At 42.9% G+C, this 23,852-nt stretch overlaps 1 protein-coding gene across 1 annotated transcript in view; it reads left to right on the forward strand.

Moving 5' to 3' along the window:
* Positions 1-346: 346 nt before the first annotated feature.
* LOC138853949 (netrin-3-like) overlaps positions 347-23,852 on the forward strand; it is a 117,563-nt gene continuing 94,057 nt past the window's right edge. Inside the window, exons 1-2 of the mRNA XM_070093878.1 lie at positions 347-446; positions 13,213-13,401. Of these exons, the coding sequence (XP_069949979.1) occupies positions 347-446; positions 13,213-13,401 (289 nt within the window). The remainder of the gene's footprint in view (positions 447-13,212; positions 13,402-23,852) is intronic.

The following is a 23,852-nucleotide window of genomic DNA, read 5'->3' on the forward strand; positions in this document are numbered from 1 at the left end:
GTGGTCGTGGTTGCAGGTGTGGTCGTGGTTGTAGGTGTGGTCGTGGTTGTAGGTGTGGTCATGGTTGTAGGTGTGGTCGTGGTTGTAGGTGTGGTCGTGGTTGCAGGTGTGGTCGTGGTTGTAGGTGTGGTCGTGGTTGCAGGTGTGGTCGTGGTTGTAGGTGTGGTCATGGTTGTAGGTGTGGTCATGGTTGTAGGTGTGGTCATGGTTGTAGGTGTGGTCGTGGTTGTAGGTAGGTGTGGTCGTGGTTGCAGGTGTGGTTGTAGGTGTGGTCATGGTTGTAGGTGTGGTCGTGGTTGCAGGTGTGGTCGTGGTTGTAGGTGTGGTCGTGGTTGTAGGTGTGGTCATGGTTGTAGGTGTGGTCGTGGTTGTAGGTGTGGTCGTGGTTGTAGGTGTGGTCGTGGTTGTAGGTGTGGTCATGGTTGTAGGTGTGGTCGTGGTTGCAAGTATGGGGCTGTGTCGTGGCGTGATGACTTGTTCAATATAGCTTGACCAATTGATTCTTCACGCCCCGCTCTCCCCCCTGCCCTCCCCCCCCCTGCCCTAGTCTCGGGGAGGAGGGGTGGGGGAGGCGTGTCTCAGAATTATACAAGGCAAGTGCACAAATTATAAAAAAAAAAAATGTAAAACACGTTGAAAGTACATGTACAAGTGTGCTTATTTATTTACACTCATCTGCAGTATATTTTGGTTAAATTAACACATCCCAGTGCTTATATAAATAATGTTATTCTTTTTTAGCTTTGGTTGTAGCGAAGTCAATAATGATGTCACGGGAAGTGAATAAGTTGATGTCTTTCTTAATGTTCAGGTGGGACCTAGTGCTGAGTTGCTTCAGTCATGGTTGCTAGCAGAGAGATGGATCAATCTCTGCTACACTCACCTAACATTGTCTTGCTAGCAGAGAGATGGATCAGTCTCTGCTACACTCACCTAACATTGTCTTGCTAGCAGAGAGATGGAACAGTCTCTGCTACACTCACCTAACATTGTCTTGCTAGCGGAGAGATGGAACAGTCTCTGCTACACTCACCTAACATTGTCTTGCTAGCAGAGAGATGGAACAGTCTCTGCTACACTCACCTAACATTGTCTTGCTAGCGGAAAGATGGAACAGTCTCTGCTACACTCACCTGTGCAACATCTGGATATCTTTATGAATCTGTTTCGCCAGTCAGTGATGTTTTTCAGTTCAATACATTGATTATAAACTGGAGACAGTGGAAGACGAGGTAATGAGTCCCTCAGCTTTTATTGACTGAAGATCTATCAAGGTTGAGGGACTGATTACCTTATCTTCCACTGTCTCCAGTTTATAATCTCTGTATTGGATTAAAATCCCCGACTTGTTGGCGAAATGTCTTCATAAAAAAAAGATATCCATGTGTTATATATGTGAATATAATGCAGGTATTACTCTGAAAACGCTGGCACACTTGGTTCAGGAATAACTCAGTACGTCCATATACAGTAAAGACATTTTGCTTACTCATATCAGTTTTTTAGGTTAAGAGATGTTAACTTACCACAGCTTATTTCAAAGTCTATGCTTATGTAAGGTATACTACCAACCCTGGATGTCACCCACAACAGTTGACTAATGCCCAAGTACCTGCTTACTGCTAGGTGAACAGGGACACTAGGTATAAGGAAACATGTTGAACGTTTTCACCTGTGCGGGGATCGAACCACGGATCCTCAGTATGTGAGCTGAGTGCGCTACCAACCTCACCACGGGACATCTAAGGCAGGATTGAGAGGAAATGGTACAGAGATTTTTTGCTATATAGAAAAGGAGAAAGGTCATATAACCACTAAAGGTGCCATCAATGTTGCTTTATAAGAGCGGAATTATGGAGCACTGCAGTAGTCGTAACTTACCAATGTTAGACACAAAGTCTACTTTCCTCCAAACATTCCCGCTTATGTACCTGACCAATATATATTTTAAGGGGCACCTCAGTCACCCCTGTTTTCTAATATGTTATTTTCCCCCTGCAATCTATCTTATCCACGATTTCTATCGCATTTGCTTTGTTTACTTTCGTAAGGTGAAGTCCAGGATCTTTCCTTAATTCATGGTATAACTTAACAAATCTTTGATGACAGTTGTGTTGTACAGGTCTGAGCAAAGCTCAGACCTCTACAACAGGTAAATTTAACAAAACTTATAAAGTCTCTAGTAAAAAAGTATTGGGAGGTCGTCTGAGTACTTCTGACTTTGCTAAGTCAGTAAAGCATCACAACTTTACTGACTTACCAATTTGTAAACTTTAATGTTGATTTTATCAAATATTTTCGTATGCTTTTGATGCTGTAATGATCACTTTAATTTGTCCAAGATTCTAATGAAGGTGGATACGAATGCCATATTGAAGCCAATATTCAAGAAGAGATATGTTGTAGCACGGTATTGTGCCTTTTTTTTTGTTATATACAAAGTTTACTTAAGTGTGAAAGTCTTGTTGTTAGGCGAGTGGGTATTGAAATACTCATATGTCAGGGTTTGATACGGCATAAGTTATCAATTGCCCTATAAACCCGCAACAAGATGACGCCATATTTCAGGGTTCAATACGGCGTAAGCTGTCAGTGGTCCTATAAACCCCCAACAAGATGATCGTCATATGTCGTCTGTGTTTTGCTGCGGTTGTCTGTCCTTTGCGCATGGCCAACTCTCCTTGCTACATCCTAAATTTCATGTGCTAGCCTTTTGTTTGTTAGGAAAATGGGAAGAATTTCTCCTGAAGAGAATCTTGGTCATGTGATGACCCGGTTAGTGGAGGTTGTGTTGGCTTGACCGAGGCCTTCAGCTTCATTACCGGTCCAGTCTGGAAGAGAAATATTACAACGTGTGATATAATATTTATGTTTCTCCGCAAAACTTACAAAAAAGAACACTTTTTTTTCTTGTTTAAAGATGTGGCATGACTTTCATGTTGGTCAAAAGAGGATCAAGAAGAACAAACACTTTGCAGAGCAAGCTTTTATCTGGACAACTTTTCGACCTGTTAAGATATGTATCATGTCATATTTGAGATCAATCTTAACAGAGTGAAACGTTGTTCCAGTGAGTGAAACGTTGCTCCAGTTATAGATTGTTCTAGAAAATGAGCGTTGTCTTCGCTGTCTTGGGCAGCGCCACACTTAGTTCCAATAACACATCATCTTAACATTCGACATCAACGGGGAAATACTGCGTTTTAATTTGACATTTTTGGTGTACTATATTTTTATTTTGTTGGAAATATTACCAGCAGGGTCAGAGGTATCAAGCAGATATTACCAGCAAGGATGCCAGGTAACAAGGATGTGGTACCAGCAGGTTACTGGGTAACAAGGAGATATTACCAACAGGTTGCTAGGTAATAAGGTTATACTACCAGCAGGATGCCAGGTAACAATGTTATATTACAAGCAGGATGACAGGTAACAATGTTATATTACCAGCAGGATGACAGGTAACAATGTTATATTACCAGCAGGATGCCAGGTAACAATGTTATATTACCAGCAGGATGCCAGGTAACAATGTTATATTACCAGCAGGATGACAGGTAACAATGTTATATTACCAGCAGGATGACAGGTAACAATGTTATATTACCAGCAGGATGACAGGTAACAATGTTATATTACCAGCAGGATGACAGGTAACAATGTTATATAACCAGCAGGTTGCCAGGTAACAATGTTATATAACCAGCAGGTTGCCAGGTAACAATGTTATATAACCAGCAGGTTGCCAGGTAACAATGTTATATAACCAGCAGGATGCCAGGTAACAATGTTATATAACCAGCAGGATGGCAGGTAAGAATGTTATATTACCAGCAGGATGACAGGATGACAGGTAACAATGTTATATAACCAGCAGGTTGCCAGGTAACAATGTTATATAACCAGCAGGTTGCCAGGTAACAATGTTATATAACCAGCAGGTTGCCAGGTAACAATGTTATATAACCAGCAGGTTGCCAGGTAACAATGTTATATAACCAGCAGGTTGCCAGGTAACAATGTTATATAACCTGCAGGTTGCCAGGTAACAATGTTATATAACCAGCAGGTTGCCAGGTAACAATGTTATATAACCAGCAGGTTGCCAGGTAACGATATAAGAAAGTTTTTGCACTGAGAGGTCAGAAATACGTCAAGTTACAAGGGTCAACTGAGCTAGACGTCGGTGTTGTGACCAGATGAAAAGTCTTGGACGTGAGTACGAAGAGAGAGAAAGGTGTACATAATAAAGGTTATAATGGAGGTGGCACTAACAAAGTGCCTAGCCTCAACACAGTGCCTGTAGTTAACGAAGATATTATACCAAGGTGATAGTATGAGTGCAGGTGGTAAGGGTCGCTCCTCTGTGGTACGTACACATAACTTGTATCATTATTTGTGTGTAAAGAAGGGAAGGTTTAGGAGGCGGTGATGGTGGTGGTAGTGGTAGTGATGTTGGTGGTGGTAGAAGTAGTAGTAGTGATAGTGGTGGTGGTATTAGTAGTAGTAGTAGTAGCAGTGATGGTGGTGGTAGTAGTGATGGCGGTGGTAGTAGTGATGGTGGTGGTGATAGTGGTTGTGATGGTGTTGGTAGTAGTAGTGATGGTGGTGGTAATAGTGATGATGGTGGTAGTAGTGATAGTGGTTGTGATGGTGTTGGTAGTAGTAGTGATGGTGGTGGTAATAGTGATGATGGTGGTAGTAGTGATAGTGGTGGTAGTCGTGATGATGGTGGTGGTAGTAGTGATAGTGGTGGTGGTAGTAGTAGTGGTGAGTCAGGTGGGGTGGTAGTGGTGGTGGGTCAGGTGGTGATGGTGGTGGTAGTAGGGGTGGGTCAGGTGGGGGTGTTAGTAGGGGTGGGTAAGGTGGGGTGGTGATGGTAGTTGTGGTACAGGTCAGGTGGTGGTGGTGGTAGTAGTGGTAGTAGGTCAGGTGGTGGTAGTAGTAGTGGTGGTGGTGGTGGGAGGACAGGTGGTACTGGTAGTAGGTCACGTGGTAGTAGGGGTGGTGGTAGTAGGGGTGGTGGTAATAGTGGTAGTAGGTCAGGTGGTGGTAGTAGTAGTGGTAGTAGGTCAGGTGGTGGTAGTAGGTCAGGTAGTAGTGGTAGTGGCATAGGTCAGGTGGTGGTGGTGGTAGTACTGGTATAGGTCAGGTGGTACTGGTGGTGGTCGTGGTTATAGTGGTAATAGGTCAGGTGGTGGTGGTGGTATAGGTCAGGTTGTGTGGTGGTGGTGGTGGTGGTAGTAGTAGTAGTGGTGGGACAGGTGGTAGTGGTGGTAGTAGGTCAGGTGGTAGTAGTAATGGCATAGGTCAGGTGGTGGTGGTAGTAGGTCAGGTGGTGGTAGTAGTGGCATAGGTCAGGTGGTGGTAGTAGTAGTAGGTCAGGTAGTGTGGTAGTAGGTCAGGTGGTGGTGGTGGTAGTAGTGGGTGGTGGTAGTAGGTTAGGTGGTAGTGGTGGTGGTGCTGGTAGGTCAGGTGGTGGTGTAGTCACTACAGACAGCTGGCTAGTAACTACAGACAGCTGTCTAGTCACTACAGACAGCTAGCTAGTCACTACAGACAGCTGGTTAGTCACTACATACAGCTGGCTAGTCACTACACACAGCTGGCTAGTCACTACAGACAGCTGCCTAGTCACTGCAGACAGCTGGCTAGTCACTACAGACAGCTGTCTAGTCACTACAACCAGCTGGCTAGTCACTACAGACAGCTGGCTAGTCATTACAGACAGCTGGCTAGTCACTACAGACAACTGTTTACTAGTATACTACCCTCAGACAACTTTAACCTTGGACACGTGTAAGTAGACATCCCTGGAATTATTACACTCCCCCCTCAGTACACGTCCCTCATTTGTAGTGAGTGGGACACTCCCTGGACACTGTGTGGTGAGTGGGACACGTCCCTGGACACTGTGTAGTGGGGAGACACGTCCCTGGACATTGTGTAGTGAGCGGGACACGTCCCTGAACACTGTGTAGTGAGTGGGACACGCCCCTGGACACTGTGTAGTGGGGAGACACGTCCCTAGACATTGTGTAGTGAGTGGGACACGTCCCTGGACACTGTGTAGTGAGTGGGACACGCCCCTGGACACTGTGTAGTGGGGAGACACGTCCCTGGACATTGTGTAGTGAGCGGGACACGTCCCTGAACACTGTGTAGTGAGTGGGACACGCCCCTGGACACTGTGTAGTGAGTGTGGCACGTCCCTGGACGCTGTGAAGTGGGTGGGACACGTCACTCTGTTGCGTGATTGGATCACCAGTGATATTGATACTTACGGTATCACAACCAGTGTTACTATCCTTCCAGGATATTTTTACTTGTATCAGTCTGTTTAGGTCTCTTAGGTTGTTGTTGTTGTAATTATAATTATAATAATAAAAATAATTTACCTTTACTTCAATACTTCATTATTTCCAAAATAATGTTATATTGGAAATTGTTCTGAAATCTTATTGACAATATCTGTAGACACTTTTCTAGTTAGGTCAGGTTAGGTCAGGTTAGGTTAGGTTAGGTTAGGTTAGGTTAGGTTAGGTAGGTTAGGTTAGGTTAGGTTAGGTTAGGTTAGGTTAGGTTAGGTTAGGTTAGGTTAGGTAGGTTAGGTTAGGTTAGGTTAGGTTAGGTTAGGTTAGGTTAGGTTAGGTTAGGTTAGGTTAGGTTAGGTCAGGTCAGGTTAGGTTAGGTCAGGTTAGGTTAGGTTAGGTTAGGTTAGGTTAGGTTAGGTTAGGTTAGGTTAGGTTAGGTTAGGTTAGGTTAGGTTAGGTTAGGTCAGGTTAGGTTAGGTTAGGTTAGGTTAGGTTAGGTTAGGTTAGGTTAGGTTAGGTCAGGTTAGGTTAGGTTAGGTTAGGTTAGGTCAGGTTAGGTTAGGTAAGGTTAGGTTAGGTTAGGTTAGGTTAGGTTAGGTTAGGTTAGGTTAGGTTAGGTTAGGTCAGGTTAGGTTAGGTTAGGTTAGGTTAGGTCAGGTCAGGTTAGGTTAGGTTAGGTCAGGTCAGGTTAGGTTAGGTTAGGTTAGGTCAGGTTAGGTTAGGTTAGGTTAGGTCAGGTTAGGTTAGGTCAGGTTAGGTCAGGTTAGGTTAGGTTAGGTTAGGTCAGGTTAGGTTAGGTTAGGTTAGGTTAGGTTAGGTTAGGTTAGGTTAGGTTAGGTTAGGTTAGGTTAGGTTAGGTTAGGTTAGGTTAGGTTAGGTTAGGTCAGGTTAGGTTAGGTTAGGTTAGGTTAGGTTAGGTTAGGTTAGGTTAGGTTAGGTTAGGTCAGGTTAGGTTAGGTTAGGTCAGGTTAGGTTAGGTTAGGTTAGGTTAGGTTAGGTTAGGTTAGGTTAGGTTAGGTTAGGTTAGGTTAGGTTAGGTTAGGTTAGGTCAGGTTAGGTCAGGTTAGGTCAGGTTAGGTTAGGTTAGGTTAGGTCAGGTTAGGTTAGGTTAGGTCAGGTTAGGTTAGGTTAGGTCAGGTTAGGTCAGGTTAGGTCAGGTTAGGTCAGGTTAGGTTAGGTTAGGTTAGGTCAGGTTAGGTTAGGTTAGGTTAGGTTAGGTTAGGTTAGGTTAGGTTAGGTCAGGTTAGGTTAGGTCAGGTTAGGTCAGGTTAGGTCAGGTTAGGTTAGGTTAGGTTAGGTTAGGTCAGGTTAGGTTAGGTCAGGTTAGGTTAGGTTAGGTTAGGTCAGGTTAGGTCAGGTTAGGTCAGGTTAGGTTAGGTTAGGTTAGGTTAGGTCAGGTTAGGTCAGGTTAGGTCAGGTTAGGTCAGGTTAGGTTAGGTTAGGTTAGGTTAGGTTAGGTTAGGTTAGGTCAGGTTAGGTTAGGTCAGGTCAGGTTATGTAAGGTTAAGTTAGGTTAGGTCAGGTTAGGTTAGGTTAGGTCAGGTTAGGTTAGGTTATGTCAGGTTAGGCCAGGTTAGGTCAGGTTAGGTTAGGTTAGGTCAGGTTAGGTTAGGTCAGGTTAGGTTAGGTCAGGTTAGGTTAGGTCAGGTTAGGTCAGGTTAGGTTAGGTTAGGTCAGGTTAGGTCAGGTTAGGCTAGGTTAGGTTAGGTTAGGTCAGGTTAGGTTAGATTAGGTTAGATTAGGTTAGGTTAAGTTAGGTTAGGTTAGGTTAGATTAGGTTAGGTAAGGTTAGGTTAGTTAGGTTAGGTTAGGTCAGGTTAGGTTAGGTTATGTTTGGTTAGGTTAGGTTAGGTTAGGTTAGGTTAGGTTAGGTTAGGTTAGGTTAGGTTAGGTTAGGTTAGGTTAGGTTAGGTTATGTTAGGTTAGGTTAGGTTAGGTTAGGTTAGATTAGGTTAGATTAGGTTATGTAAGGTTAGGTTAGGTTAGGTTAGGTCAGGTTAGGTTAGGTCAGGTTAGGTCAAGTTAGGTTAGGTTAGATTAGGTTAGGTAAGGTTAGGTTAGGTTAGGTTAGGTTAGGTTAGGTTCGGTCAGGTTAGGTTAGGTCAGGTTAGGTTAGGTCAGGTCAGATTAGGTTAGGTAAGGTTAGATTAGGTCAGGTTAGGTCAGGTTAGATTAGGTTAGGTAAGGTTAGATTAGGTTAGATTAGGTTAGGTTAGGTTAGGTTAGGTTAGGTCAGGTTAGGTTAGGTTAGGTCAGGTTACATTAGGTTAGGTAAGGTTAGGTTAGGTCAGGTTAGGTTAGGTTAGGTCAGGTTAGGTTAGGTCAGGTTAGGTCAGGTTAGGTTAGGTCAGGTTAGGTTAGGTTAGGTAAGGTTAGGTTAGATTAGGTTAGGTAAGGTTAGATTAGGTTAGGTCAGGTTAGGTTAGGTAAGGTTAGGTCAGGTTAGGTTAGGTCAGGTTAGGCCAGGTTAGGTTAGGTTAGGTTAGGTTAGGTCAGGTTAGGTTAGGTCAGGTTAGGTCAGGTTAGGTTAGGTTAGGTCAGGTTAAGTCAGGTTAGGTTAGGTTAGGTTAGATTAGGTTAGGTAAGGCTAGGTTAGGTTAGGTTAGATTAGGTTAGGTAAGGTTAGGTTAGGTCAGATTAGGTCAGGTTAGGTTAGGTCAGGTTAGGTTAGGTTAGATAAAGTTAGGTTAGGTTTGGTTAGGTAAGGTTAGGTTAGGTTAGGTTAGATCAGGTTAGGTAAGGTTAGGTTAGGTTAGGTTAGGTCAGGTTAGGTTAGGTCAGGTTAGGTTAGGTTAGGTCAGGTTAGATTAGGTTAGGTAAGGTTAGGTTAGGTTAGGTTAGGTTAGATCAGGTTAGGTTAGGTCAGGTTAGATCAGGTTAGGTAAGGTAAGGTTAGGTTAGGTTAGGTTAGGTTAGATCAGGTTAGGTTAGGTTAGGTTAGATCAGATTATGTAAAGTTAGGTTAGGTTAGGTTAGATCAAGTTAGGTAAGGTTAAGTTAGGTTAGGTTAGGTTAGATCAGGTTAGGTTACGTTAGGTTAGGTTAGGTCAGGTCAGGTTAGGTTAGGTTAGGTTAGATCAGGTTAGGTTAGGTCAGGTCAGGTTAGGTTAGGTTAGGTTAGGTCAGGTCAGGTTAGGTTTGGTTAGATCAGGTTAGGTAAGGTTAGGTTAGATTAGGTTAGGTTAGGTTACGTTACGTTAGGTTAGGTCAGGTTAGGTTAGGTCAGGTTAGGTCAGGTTAGGTTAGGTTAGCTTAGGTTAGCTTAGGTTAGGTCAGGTTAGGTTAGGTTAGGTCAGGTTAGGTCAGGTTAGGTTAGGTTAGCTTAGCTTAGGTTAGGTCAGGTTAGGTGAATTAAGGTTAGGTCAGGTCAGGTAAGGTTAGGTTAGGTTAGGTTAGGTCAGGTCAGGTAAGGTTAGGTTAGGTAAAGTTAGGTTAGGTAAGGTTAGGTTAGGTCAGGTAAGGTTAGATTAGGTAAAGTTAGGTTATGTAAAGTTAGGTTAGGTAAAGTTAGGTTAGGTCAGGTAAGGTTAGGTTAAGCAAGGTCAGGTAAGGTTAGGTCAGGTAAGGTTAGGTTAGGTAAGGTTAGGTTAGGTCAGGTAAGGTTAGGTAAGGTTAGGTTAAGCAAGGTCAGGTAAGGTTAGGTTAAGTAAAGTTAGGTTAGGTCAGGTAAGGTTATTTTAGGTAAGGTTAGGTTAAGTAAGGTTAGATTAGATCACGTAAGGTTAGGTAAGGTTTGTCAGGAAACAATACAAGTGTTTCCTGACGCAGGTCTTACTCATATAATAATTCGCAGCTGGAGGTCTTGGTCATCTGACTGAGGCCTTCCGCGGGCTTACCGGTCCACCCATTTAAATATTATGTGTATTAGTAATAATGCCCTTCTGATCCTCATCATTCTTGTGTCATTTTTCTGACTCATATTAATTATCAAAGGTGTACACAGTGTGGGTAAGTCGGTGAATAAAACATGTGCAACACCTAGGTGCCTTCACTGCACACATGCAACACCTAGGTGCCTTCACTGCACACATGTGCAACACCTAGGTGCCTTCACTGCACACAGATGTAATATATACAGACTTTGCAAAAGCCTTCGACAAGTGTGACCATGGCGTAATAGCGCACAAAATGCGTGCTAAAGGAATAACAGGAAAAGTCGGTCGATGGATCTATAATTTCCTCACTAACAGAACACAGAGAGTAGTCGTCAACAGAGTAAAGTCCGAGGCAGCTACGGTGAAAAGCTCTGTTCCACAAGGCACAGTACTCGCTCCCATCTTGTTCCTCATCCTCATATCTGACATAGACAAGGATGTCAGCCACAGCACCGTGTCTTCCTTTGCAGATGACACCCGAATCTGCATGACAGTGTCTTCCATTGCAGACACTGCAAGGCTCCAGGCGGACATCAACCAAATCTTTCAGTGGGCTGCAGAAAACAATATGAAGTTCAACTATGAGAAATTTCAATTACTCAGATATGGTAAACATGAGGAAATTAAATCTTCATCAGAGTACAAAACAAATTCTGGCCACAAAATAGAGCGAAACACCAACGTCAAAGACCTGGGAGTGATCATGTCGGAGGATCTCACCTTCAAGGACCATAACATTGTATCAATCGCATCTGCTAGAAAAATGACAGGATGAATAATGAGAACCTTCAAAACTAGGGAGGCCAAGCCCATGATGACACTCTTCAGGTCACTTGTTCTATCTAGGCTGGAATATTGCTGCACACTAACTGCACCTTTCAAGGCAGGTGAAATTGCCGACCTAGAAAATGTACAGAGAACTTTCACGGCGAGCATAACGGAGATAAAACATCTCAATTACTGGGAGCGCTTGAGGTTCCTAAACCTGTATTCCCTGGAACGCAGGAGGGAGAGATACATGATTATATACACCTGGAAAATCCTAGAGGGACTAGTACCGAACTTGCACACGAAAATCACTCACTACGAAAGCAAAAGACTTGGCAGACGATGCACCATCCCCCCAATGAAAAGCAGGGGTGTCACTAGCACGTTAAGAGACCATACAATAAGTGTCAGGGGCCCGAGACTGTTCAACTGCCTCCCAGCACACATAAGGGGGATTACCAACAGACCCCTGGCAGTCTTCAAGCTGGCACTGGACAAGCACCTAAAGTCAGTTCCTGATCAGCCGGGCTGTGGCTCGTACGTTGGTTTGCTTGCAGCCAGCAGCAACAGCCTGGTTGATCAGGCTCTGATCCACCAGGAGGCCTGGTCACAGACCGGGCCGCGGGGGCGTTGACCCCCGGAACTCTCTCCAGGTAAACTCCAGGTAAACACATGTGCAACACCTAGGTACCTTCAGTGCACACGTGTGCAATACCTAGGTGCCTTCACTGCACACATGTGCAACACCTAGGTGCCTTCACTGAACACGTGTGCAATACCTAGGTGCCTTCACTGCACACATGTGCAACACCTAGGTACCTTCAGTGCACACGTGTGCAATACCTAGCCGCCTTCACTGCACATATGTGCAACACCTAGGTGTCTTCACTGCACACATGTGCAACACCTAGGTGTCTTCACTGCACACATGTGCAACACCTAGGTGTCTTCACTGCACACATGCGCAACACCTAGGTGTCTTCACTGCACACATGTGCAACACCTAGGTGTCTTCACTGCACACATGCGCAACACCTAGGTGTCTTCACTGCACACATGTGCAACACCTAGGTGCCTTCAGTGCACACATGTGCAACACCTAGGTACCTTCAGTGCACACATGTCTGACTCATCAGTTACTTTAGTGTCTCATAGTAGATCAACATGCTTCATATTACCTGGAGTTTACCTGGAGAGAGTTCTGGGGGTCAACACCCCCGCGGCCCGGCCTGTGACCAGGCCTCCTGGTGGATCAGAGCCTGATCAACTAGGCTGTTACTGCTGGCTGCACGCAATCCAATGTACGAGCCACAGCCCGGCTGGTCAGGTACCGACTTTAGATGCTGGTCCAGTGCCTGTTGGTTTGTAATGGATTTGTTTTTTTCTGTTGGCTTCTTATCAGGTCATTCCTCTTCAGATTACCTTCATACACTTTCCCACCGACGACTTTCACTGTAAACAAAATTATTGCGTTATCTTGGTAAAATATTATCTAGTTTGACTCTTGTAAAGATACATGGGCGTGGGAGGTGCAGTATACATCTTGGTTCACTTTTTTTTATTTTCTTGCTTATGAATTTACATGTCCTTTTACTGAACCATGTTTTCAATATTTCGTACTTCCCAAATTTTAGCTGTGACTGTTTAATGCCATTCTTATATATATACCCTTAGTCTAAGGGTAACCGTGGCCGATGACACCTACGCTATTCTGAGACCTCTCTCCCTGCTTTGGTTGCTCTTTTGCAACATTGCACAGCTCCTGATGACACACTGAGAAGTGTGAAAGTACTTTAGCTAAAGATTCCCCCCCCCGTGGCTTATCCTGCATATATATATATATATATATATATATATATATATATATATATATATATTATATATATATATATATATATATATATATATATATATATAAAACCCCTTCTCCCGTATAAATTACTAAATTTAAAAGAGAAACTTTCGTTTTTCTTTTTGGGCCACACTGCCTTGGTGGGATACGGCCGGTGTGTTGAAAGAAAGAATATATATATATATATATATATATATATATATATATATATATATATATATATATATAGATAGATAGATAGATAGATAGATAGATAGATAGATAGATAATGTAAGTAGATAGATAGACAGAGATTAAGCATTAATGAAAGATACAAATATTTAGTTTAACATAAACTGTGACTATATCTAAACAAACTCCATTTCAGTGTGGCTGTTGTTCTGATACCTTGTTATTGTTGCAGCGTGCAACTGTAACCTGCACGCGCGTCGCTGCCGCTTCAACATGGAGCTGTACAAGTTATCAGGTCGAGTGAGTGGTGGGGTGTGCCACAAGTGCCGGCACAACACCGCAGGCAGGCATTGTCACTACTGCAAGGAGGGTTTCTACCGCGACGCTACCAGACCAATCATACACCGCAAGGCATGCAAAGGTACGCATTTCTTTTCTTTTACTCCCTCGCCCACCTACACGACTCATCACCACCGGGCAAGGTAGGCACCTCCATTTTTCTCCTGGCTAGTATTAACCATTTTCAGCCACCTAGAACCACTCTGGATAACAGAACCAGTCTGGATAATATAGAACCATTTTGAATGATCTAGAATCACTTTGGATAACCCATACCTATTATTGGTGACCTAAAATCACTCTATATGACCTAGAACCATTCTGGATAGCCTAAAACTATTCTGGATAGTCCAGAACCAGGAAGTGTAAATTTAAAGATCGTACCAATTTATTGATATAGAGTTTATATCAAAACACCGTAGCTGCGACACATAACTTACACATTGAAGATGAAGCTGTAGACGATGTTTCGCTCCTTCCTGGACTATTATCAAGTTACAACCGAGCAAGAAAATGGGAAGGAGACCAGAAGACTCAAAATAATGGATTCAGTTTGGATAGGTTTAGATTTAGAAAGGATATAGGAAAGTATTAGTAGTCGATGAGTGGAATAGTCTGTCTAGTAGGGTTATTGAAGCTAAAACTTTGGGTAGCTTCAAATTTAGGCTAGATAAATACATGAGTGAGAAGGGTTGGATTTGAGTGGGACTCGCACATGAGTTAATAGAGTTATCACAGTTTATTTCTTGGGTAGCATTGAAAATGGGTTGGACACATATTTTTGTTAGTGGGTTTGGGTTTGAGAAAGACCTGCCTAGTATGGGTCAGTAGGTCTGCTGCAGTGTTCCTCTGTTCTTATGTTCTTAAAAGAGATGGAGCGGGAGAGGAAGTTGGAAGATAGGTAGGTTAGGTTAGGTGAGGTGAGGGAGATACCAGGGAGGGGAGAGTAATAGCTGTTACCTGAGGTTCTGGACTGGGCGAAATGTCGTCTGTAGAAACCTTTCCAAAATGTAGCAGTTTATGAAGATATTGATGTAAGTTCTCTATATGTGGAAGTGGAACAATATTCTTCCTCCGTAAGTCATGCGTGTCTTAAGAGGCGACTAAAATGCCGGGAGCAAGGGGCCACTAACGCCTTCTCCTGTGTAAATTACTAAACGTAAAAAGGAGAAAAAAACTATCGTTTTTTTTCGGGTCACTCTGCCATGAAGGGAGATGGTCGCTGTGTTGAAAAAAAAAATTATGTAGGTAGACCTACCTGGTGTAAGCCAGTAGGCCTACTGTAGTTCTGTGATAAATGGTTTAGAAAACCGACAGCTTGAAGAATAAGACACTTCTGTAAAATATGGGAGAATTTTATGTTGAAAATGGTATAAAACACAACAAGTTGATGGTTCAGAAACGTGCTACAGTTGGGTATCTATATTGATGCAACTTTTCGCCTACACAGTAGACTTCTTCAGTCAAATACAAAGGCAGGTGTAGTAGTGAAATGAAGATGATGTAATTAGTCCATCGTTTAAGGTTGATGGACAGATTACATCATCTTTATTTCGCTTCAACTTCCTCTGTATTTGACTGAAGAAGACAACTGGGTAAGCGAAACTTCCCATTAATAAAGATACCCAACTGTTGCATGTGTTTTAATCATTAACTTGAGGTATTTTATCACATGTACAACTTGACTGAGACGTTGAAGAATTGAGACACTTATGCAACATATGGGAACCTTTATTGAAGAAACGTTTCGCCACACAGTGGTTTCGTCAGTCCAATACAAAGCAAGAAGCTATAAGGAGCTGACTAAGAGGTGGTGAAGGTAGCTGAGTGGATGGGAAGGTTCTCCAAACTCACAATTGTATAAGAGTTTCTTCTTGTTTTTATTGCAACCAAAAGTGGTAACTTTACTTCGGTGTTCGATTCAACGAGTTGAGAGAATATGTGGCAGAAAAAATCCTCTCTGTGTGGAACTTTGAAGAACTTGTGAAAACTCAGAGATCTTAGAAAAATTCTTTCCCATTTTCTCAAGTGATTCTTAAACACACACACACACACACACACACACACTGAAAACCGGCACGGGTTCAGAATGGCAAATCTTATATGATAAACCTAAACGGAGTGAGAGATTGTCCCAATTGAAACCTTTTTTGTGCAGCGTGTCTTATCCTAGCGAGATTGTTGCCGAAGAGAAATCCATGGGGAAACATGATAAGAACATAAGAACATAAGAACGAAGGAACACTGCAGAAGGCCTACTGGCCCATGCGAGGCAGGTCCAAGTCCCTACCGGCTTAAGCCAATGCACCCAACCTAGTCAGGTCAGGTCACATTGACTTAAGGGAGGAACACGGCAACCGACCTGTTAGCACAAGCTATCAGGTCCAACTCACACCCACCCACATCTACTCATGTATTTATCCAACCTATTTTTAAAGCTACACAACGTTCTGGCCTCTATAACGGTACTTGGGAGTTTGTTCCACTCATCCACAACTCTATTACCAAACCAGTACTTTCCTATATCCCTCCTGAATCTGAATTTTTCCAACTTAAAACCATTGCTGCGAGTCCTGTCTAGGCTAGACATTTTCAGCACACTATTTACATCCCCTTTATTTATTCCTGTCTTCCACTTATAAACCTCAATCATATCCCCCCTAATTCTACGTCTTTCTAGAGAGTGCAGTTTCAGGGCCCTTAGTCTATCCTCATAGGGAAGGTTTCTGATACATGGGATCATCTTTGTCATCCTCCTTTGTACATTTTCCAGAGAATTTATATCCATTCTGTAATACGGTGACCAAAACTGTGCAGCATAATCTAAATGAGGCCTAACCAAGGATGTATAGAGTTGAAGAACAACCTGAGGACTCCTATTATTTATGCTTCTTGATATGAAGCCAAGGATTCTATTAGCTTTATTGCGAACACTTATGCACTGTTGTCTTGGTTTCAGATTACTGCTAACCAGAACTCCTAAATCTTTTTCGCAATCCGTAATATTAAGATCTACATTATTTAGTTTATATGTGGCATGGTTATTGTCCTGTCCAACATTTAGAACTTTGCATTTGTCTATATTAAACTGCATCTGCCACTTCTCCGACCACTGCATCAGTCTATTCAAATCCTCCTGGAGTGCTCGAATGTCCTCGTCAGAATGAATTCGACGGCCTATTTTGGTGTCATCGGCAAACTTGCCGATGTCGCTCTTTATGCCCTCATCTATGTCGTTTATGTAGATTGTGAACAGCAGGGGGCCCAACACTGACCCCTGTGGAACACCGCTCGTGACGCTTCCCCACTCTGATTTCTCCCCATTTATGCAAACTCTCTGCTGCCTATTTGTCAACCATGCCTCTATCCAGGAAAAAATTTCTCCTCCTATTCCATGTGCTTTAATTTTCCTCAATAGTCTCTGATGTGGGACCCTGTCAAAAGCCTTACTCAAGAGGCTTAGAGTGGATAAACACAGGTTGTTGGAGATGTGAGGAGGAGGAGGCATGGGACATACATGGTGGCAGTAAAGGCAATACATAGGAGGGTGTGGGGCTATAGGGAGGTGTCAGTAAGGGGAAAGTGGCATATTAAAGGGATGGTAGTAAGGGAAGTGACTGCATGGGAGGGGAAGGATAGTCCTCGTGAGTGTGCTGGAAAGTTATCATTTGTAGAGTAGATTTTTGCTGTCGAAGTGGCTAGTTTATTGTGCTATAAACCTTAGTAATAGATACAGACGAGTTGGTTTAGAAAAAACACGTAAACAAACACTAGGACATTTTTATTAGAAAACGTTTCGGTCCTGGGACTTTGATCACTTCTGAAGTAATCAAGGTTACACGACCAAAACTTTTTCTAATAAAAAATGTGCTAGTGTTTGCTCACATGTTTTTTCTAAACCAAGTTTATTGTACACACCAGACTCATCCTATGGATGGGAGTGAAGAGCATGTGGAGACACACAGCACCTTGCAACGAGGCCCTACAAGGGTTAACATGAGTACATCTGGATGTATATTTTCAGTTTATTATTTAATTGTTGTAAATAAATTTTAGATATTTGCTTCAATGTGTGTTATCTTATTTTCATTAACAAATTACCTTGACATAACACATACTGTCTGTATATTCCTCAGTTAGTGGACAGTCACACACTTATAGCTTCAATAAAGTGACCAGAGTGAGCATCATGTAACTTTACTAAACTGCCACAAGTATACTTGTGACAGTGTGTGAGTCTGGCTTCTATATCAGTCGGTTTACATTGCAAGTTCTTCCATATATACACTCACCTAAGTTCATATTATCATAGTGAATTATAAATCGAATCAGGCTTCGAAATATATTCCTATGACATTCAGAGTCATTCATTTCTCTTTAATATTATTTATAATGCTTGATACAGATATACCAAGGTTTACATTATATATTTTCCCTTCAATTTATTCTCTTATTCTAGTCTCGCAACATGAAGGAATAATTGTATGTTAACTCATTTTTTATTTTTTTAAACATCTTCAACTGGCTTCTTCAAAGGGCATGTTGTTAGAGTCATTGTGTGAGTCAGGTGCCTTAAGTGATGACATAGAATCATTAATGATCAAGGAGTCAAGTTCATTGTCATAAGTAATTTTTAAGACCATTACGATGATAAACAATTCAGTCAGGTTATTATGACTATTTCAACATGGTTGCTATAATTCTTTATTAACAGCAGAAGAATAAGAAACAACATGAGACCAAGGAGTGGCGGAACAAAGAACAGAGGCAAGAATGAAGAAAAGAGGAATATGTAGTGAGAAAACGATGAGGAGCCGGGGGAGAGAGAGGGGTGAGGATAGGAGAGGGATGGATAGAGGAAGAGACAAGGATGGGAGAGATGAAGGGAGGGAGAGAGAGCGGAGATGGAGGATATTAGCGGAAGAGAAGTAATGAAAGAGAAATAGAATAGGAGGAGGAGGAGGAGCGAGGATGAGGGAGAGTGGATGATGAGACGAGAGGAAGAGAATAGGAGGAGGAGCGAGGATGAGGGAGAGTGGATGAGACGAGAGGAAGAGAATAGGAGGAGGAGCGAGGATGAGGGAGAGTGGATGATGAGACGAGAGGATGGGATAGAAGGTAGGAGGTAGTCAGGGATGTAGACCTTACTCTCCACTCGGGATACACTCATGAGCTGAGCTTTCTTCTGACTTCGTGGCGAGTCCTCCTCTCACAATGGCATTGAGAGGGGAAGGAAGGGAGGGGGTGGGAGAGATCTGAGATCATATATTCCTAGGATGACTCGACTCTGGAACACGTTCGTACATAATGATATCAACGAAATAAAGTCAGTTGATCAAATGAAATTGCTGGCCCACAGATGGCTCCAACTTCATCCTGTTCCATACTTGTGTGTCTCATAACAATAAAAAAGACTTTCAAATGAGCTGATGTAGGTAACAGCTCTTAGCTTGTCAATAAAGTTAGAAATCCTTAACCTAACCTTGTAACCCTGTGTAAGGTGAGAGAGAGAGAGAGAGAGAGAGAGAGAGAGAGAAAGAATGAAGGGTTCTTGACCCAAGGCACTGATGCTACCCTCCCTTTCCACAGATCAACCCCGCTGTTTGACGAGTTTAGCGCTTCCTCCCCCCCCCCGCCAGGATATAAAAATATAGTGGGGTAATCGCTATATTTTTAAGTCAGGTTTAATCCAAGGAAAGGTAGCTTCAGTCCCTTGGATCAAGACAGTCTTCAACAGTAGCATTATGTGATTTGTTTCGATTTACTCCTAACAATAATTACCAACATTCTATAAATAATAATTATTTTATTACCCATACAGACATAGAATTTGTTTTCAAAATACTAAATAATAATAATAATTTTTTAACAACTCGTCAGTCTCCCACCGAGGGAGGGTGACCCGAAAAATAAGAAACAAAGCTGTTTTTTTCGCATTTAGTAATGTATACAGGGGAAGGGGTTACTAGCACCTTGCTCCCGGCATTTTAGTTGCCTCTTACAACACGCATGACTTACGGAGGAAGAATTCTGTTCCACTTTTTCATGGAGTATTATTATTATATTATTATTATTATTATTATTATTATTATTATTATTATTATATTATTATTATTATTATTATTATTATTATTATTATTATTATTATTATTATTATTATTATTATTATTATTATTATATTATTATTATTATATTATTATTATTATTATTATTATATTATTATTATTATTATTATTATTATTATTATTATTATTACATTATTATTATTATTATTATTATTATTATTATTATTATTATTATTATTACATTATTATTATTATTATTATTATTATTATTATTATTATTATTATTATTATTATTATTATTATTATTATTATTATTATTATTATATACACTTTAGGAACTTGAAAGTCAGCTACCACGGTGCTCTCAACACCAACTCCAAGGTTGAGGGACTGATTACCTCATCTTTTGTATATAGTTCTACTGACTTCTAGTTATGTAGTAGAATCTGTATTTATAAAGCCACTGGAGGGCGAAACGTCTACAATAAAGCTACCCAGATGTTGCACATGTGTCTTAACTTTCATCTTGTCGGTATTGTATACCTTTCTTGCACAACTTGAGGAACTACTGCATTATTATCAACATATAACCACTGTCTTTTAAAGAGACGTAGTGACACTACACTCTACAGTGGTATATTAAAGTAGGTTCAGTGATCTCCAACAGTGTGTGTTGGCTACACGGTCCACTGGTCGTTGAAGGTAACCTACTGACTACTGTAGGGCGGGGGGGGGGGGTCACGGCCCACTATTTGAGACACACTGGTTCTGAAATGTTATAATGATGATAGGCATTTGTTTTCCTTAGAATTTTTTGGTTTAACCTTATTTTTTTTGTACCCCCGGTGTTGGTATGTCCGTTGTTTTGTGCGTCGTTGACCTGCTCAGCTGGGTACCTCCCTGCATGCGCACTGCCTCTCATTGCGCACTGCCTCTCCTTGCGCACTGCCTCTCCTTGCGCACTGCGTCTCCATGCGCACTGCCTCTCCTTGCGCACTGCCTCTCCTTGCGCACTGCCTCTCCTTGCGCACTGCCTCTCCTTGCGCACTGCCTCTCCTTGCGCACTGCGTCTCCTTGCGCACTGCGTCTCCTTGCGCACTGCCCTTTCACGTATAAGACTTGGTGAGCGTGTATACATAAAGGATAAAGTAAGCAGTGTGCACCCAGTATAAAAATGATGACTTGAGTCTGAGGGTCGTGTGTGTCCTGAGTATTTTTGACGTCACGTTACACAAACACGACCACACGCCTGCCCACTGACCCGCCCTAACATGCCAGTACGCCCACCCCCACAAAAATGGAAATGGAAATAAAGGACCCCAGTGAAAATAAGTCACTTTGATTTTTGTGGGTTATCCCAGGTTCTCTACACATATGCTGCAATGTATGATAATCTGTGTGACTGTATTTGTGTATACCTGAATAAACTCACAGACTAGTACGCGGACACGCCCATGGACACATACGCTTACAGGGATACAGGACTCAAGTCACACATACACGTAGTGATTTGATATACTTACAATTTTACTCCTGGATGTCTAATACAGAAGATAATAAATATGGAGACAGCAGCAGTAGTGGCGAGGTAAGGATGATATGATCAGTCCATCAACCTTGAAGGATTTCTTGAGATAGTCAGTCCCTCAGGTCTGGAGAAGAGTTCAACTTCATAGTCTGTAACAATGTGAAGCTGAAGCATGAGAATGGAAACGTCTAGAAGACGAGACGTGGAAGACCTCGAAGACGTTGCAAGAGGTGAGGTTAACTAGTAGAAGCAGCAAGGCAAGAATCGAGGAGCACTTCAGCAAGCCTACTGTTCCATGTAAGCAACTCCCTCTAGAATCAAACCCTCTTATAACTGGTGCTTAAACAGAGAAGTTGTGCAAGATGTCTTCTGTGCCAAGATTCAAGAAGACCCTGCTTAACAGGGGCCAGTAGGCTTTCTGCAGTGCTATTCGATTCTTCCCTCCTTCTTTCTACTAGTGGACTCCACCATGTACCACTCAGTGTGCGTTGGAACACTAACTTCCTTAGGCAACATTCGTCAGGAAACAGAGCAAATGCTTCCTGAATCTGATGTTAGTATAACGACCAGCCACTGGAGGTGTTAGTCATGTGACGAAGGTCTTCCACTGCCTTACACCTCCACCCCTTTAAATATTAAATATAACATATATTCATAGAGACCCGCAGCAGAGGTGACAGCCCATCTGTCAAGCAGAGGTGACAGCCCATCTGTCAAGCAGAGGTGACAGCCCATCTGTCAAACAGAGGTGACACCCCATCTGTCTAGCAGAGGTGACACCCCATCTGTCTAGCAGAGGTGACACCCCATCTGTCCAGCAGAGGTGACACCCCATCTGTCAAGCAGAGGTGACACCCCATCTGTCCAGCAGAGGTGACACCCCATCTGTCAAGCAGAGGTGACACCCCATCTGTCAAGCAGAGGTGACACCCCATCTGTCCAGCAGAGGTGACACCCCATCTGTCTAGCAGAGGTGACACCCCATCTGTCTAGCAAAGGTGACACCCCATCTGTCTAGCAAAGGTGACACCCCATCTGTCCAGCAGAGGTGACACCCCATCTGTCAAACAGAGGTGACACCCCATCTGTCTAGCAGAGGTGACACCCCATCTGTCAAGCAGAGGTGACACCCCATCTGTCCAGCAGAGGTGACACCCCATCTGTCAAACAGAGGTGACACCCCATCTGTCAAGCAGAGGGATACCCCATCTGTCAAACAGAGGTGATACCCCATCTGTCAAACAGAGGTGACACCCCATCTGTCAAGCAGAGGTGACACCCCATCTGTCAAGCAGAGGTGACACCCCATCTGTCAAGCAGAGGTGACACCCCCATCTGTCAAGCAGAGGTGACACCCCATCTGTCCAGCAGAGGTGACACCCCATCTGTCCAGCAGAGGTGGCACCCCATCTGTCCAGCAGAGGTGACACCCCATCTGTCAAACAGAGGTGACACCCCATCTGTCCAGCAGAGGTGACACCCCATCTGTCCAGCAGAGGTGACACCCCATCTGTCCAGCAGAGGTGACACCCCATCTGTCCAGCAGAGGTGACACCCCATCTGTCCAGCAGAGGTGACACCCCATCTGTCAAGCAGAGGTGACACCCCATCTGTCCAGCAGAGGTGACACCCCATCTGTCCAGCAGAGGTGACACCCCATCTGTCCAGCAGAGGTGACACCCCATCTGTCCAGCAGAGGTGACACCCCATCTGTCCAGCAGAGGTGACACCAGCAACTAGAGTGACTCTTGTTGTCTTGGGTCTGGAATAAGTAATAGTATTTAAGTAAGTACAAGGATATAAGTGTAACTAGTGCAACATATTTGTTGTTGCAACATTTCTCTCTCCAGGAGCCACCAAAAATGTCACATTAGCTGCACTTGTGTCCTTTTACTTAACATATTGTCGGTAATTCTACCAACATTATTACAGTATTTATTTGGGTATTACGTAGCATTTGTTTTTTACAACGGTCTTGAAGGGCACACAAGCATAGTACATTATGCAGAGTTTACCCAGGATAAACAATAAAGTCAAACAATGTGACTTATTTAAAACTGCTGAGGTCTTGCCTGGTAAAATATTAGTCAGTCAAGAAAAGTTACCTAGACAAGGTAGCGAAACAAGAGAAAAGGAAAAAGTAGGGAAAAGTAAAGATAGAAAGTGAGATGAGTAGTGAAAGTAGGATGAAGAGTTGTGGGCAAAGAAGAGTCAGGATAGGGGGTGGGGGTGATACGATTAAGATGTACAAGATACTAAAAGTATTTGCCAGGGCAGACAGTGACAGATAGCGGCAAGTGTAACATAAAGACGCAAGGGAATGAATGTGGAACTTCAAACACAGATGAGCCAGAATGATGTTAGACATTACTTTTTCAGTGTCACGGTGGTAACTGGAATGATCTAACCCAGGGGTTCTTAACCGGGGGTACCAAATAATGGGGGTTTGGGAACCAAATAATGGGGGTATGGGAACCAAATAGGGGGTATGGGAACCAAATAAGGGAGTATGGGAACTAAATAATGGGGGTATGTGAACCAAATAATGGGGGTATGGGAACCAAATAATGGGGGTATGGAAACTAAATAATGGGGGTGTGGGAACCAAATAATGGGGTTATGAGAACCAAATAATGAGGGTACGGGAACCAAATAATGGTGGTATGGGAACCAAATAATGGGGAGTATGGGAACCAAATAATGAGGGTATGGGAACCAAATAATGATGGTATGGGAACCAAATAATGGGGGTATGGGAACCAAATAATAGGGGTATGAGAACCAAATAATGGGGGTATAGGAACCAAATAATGGGGGTATGGGAACCAAATAATGGGGGGTATGGGAACCAAATAATGGGGGGTATGGGAGCCAAATAATAGGGGTATGAGAACCAAATAATGGGGGTATTAGAACCAAATAATGGGGGTATGGGAACCA

Source organism: Cherax quadricarinatus, chromosome 44 (genome assembly GCF_038502225.1).
Source record: "Cherax quadricarinatus isolate ZL_2023a chromosome 44, ASM3850222v1, whole genome shotgun sequence".
NCBI lineage: Eukaryota > Metazoa > Arthropoda > Malacostraca > Decapoda > Parastacidae > Cherax > Cherax quadricarinatus.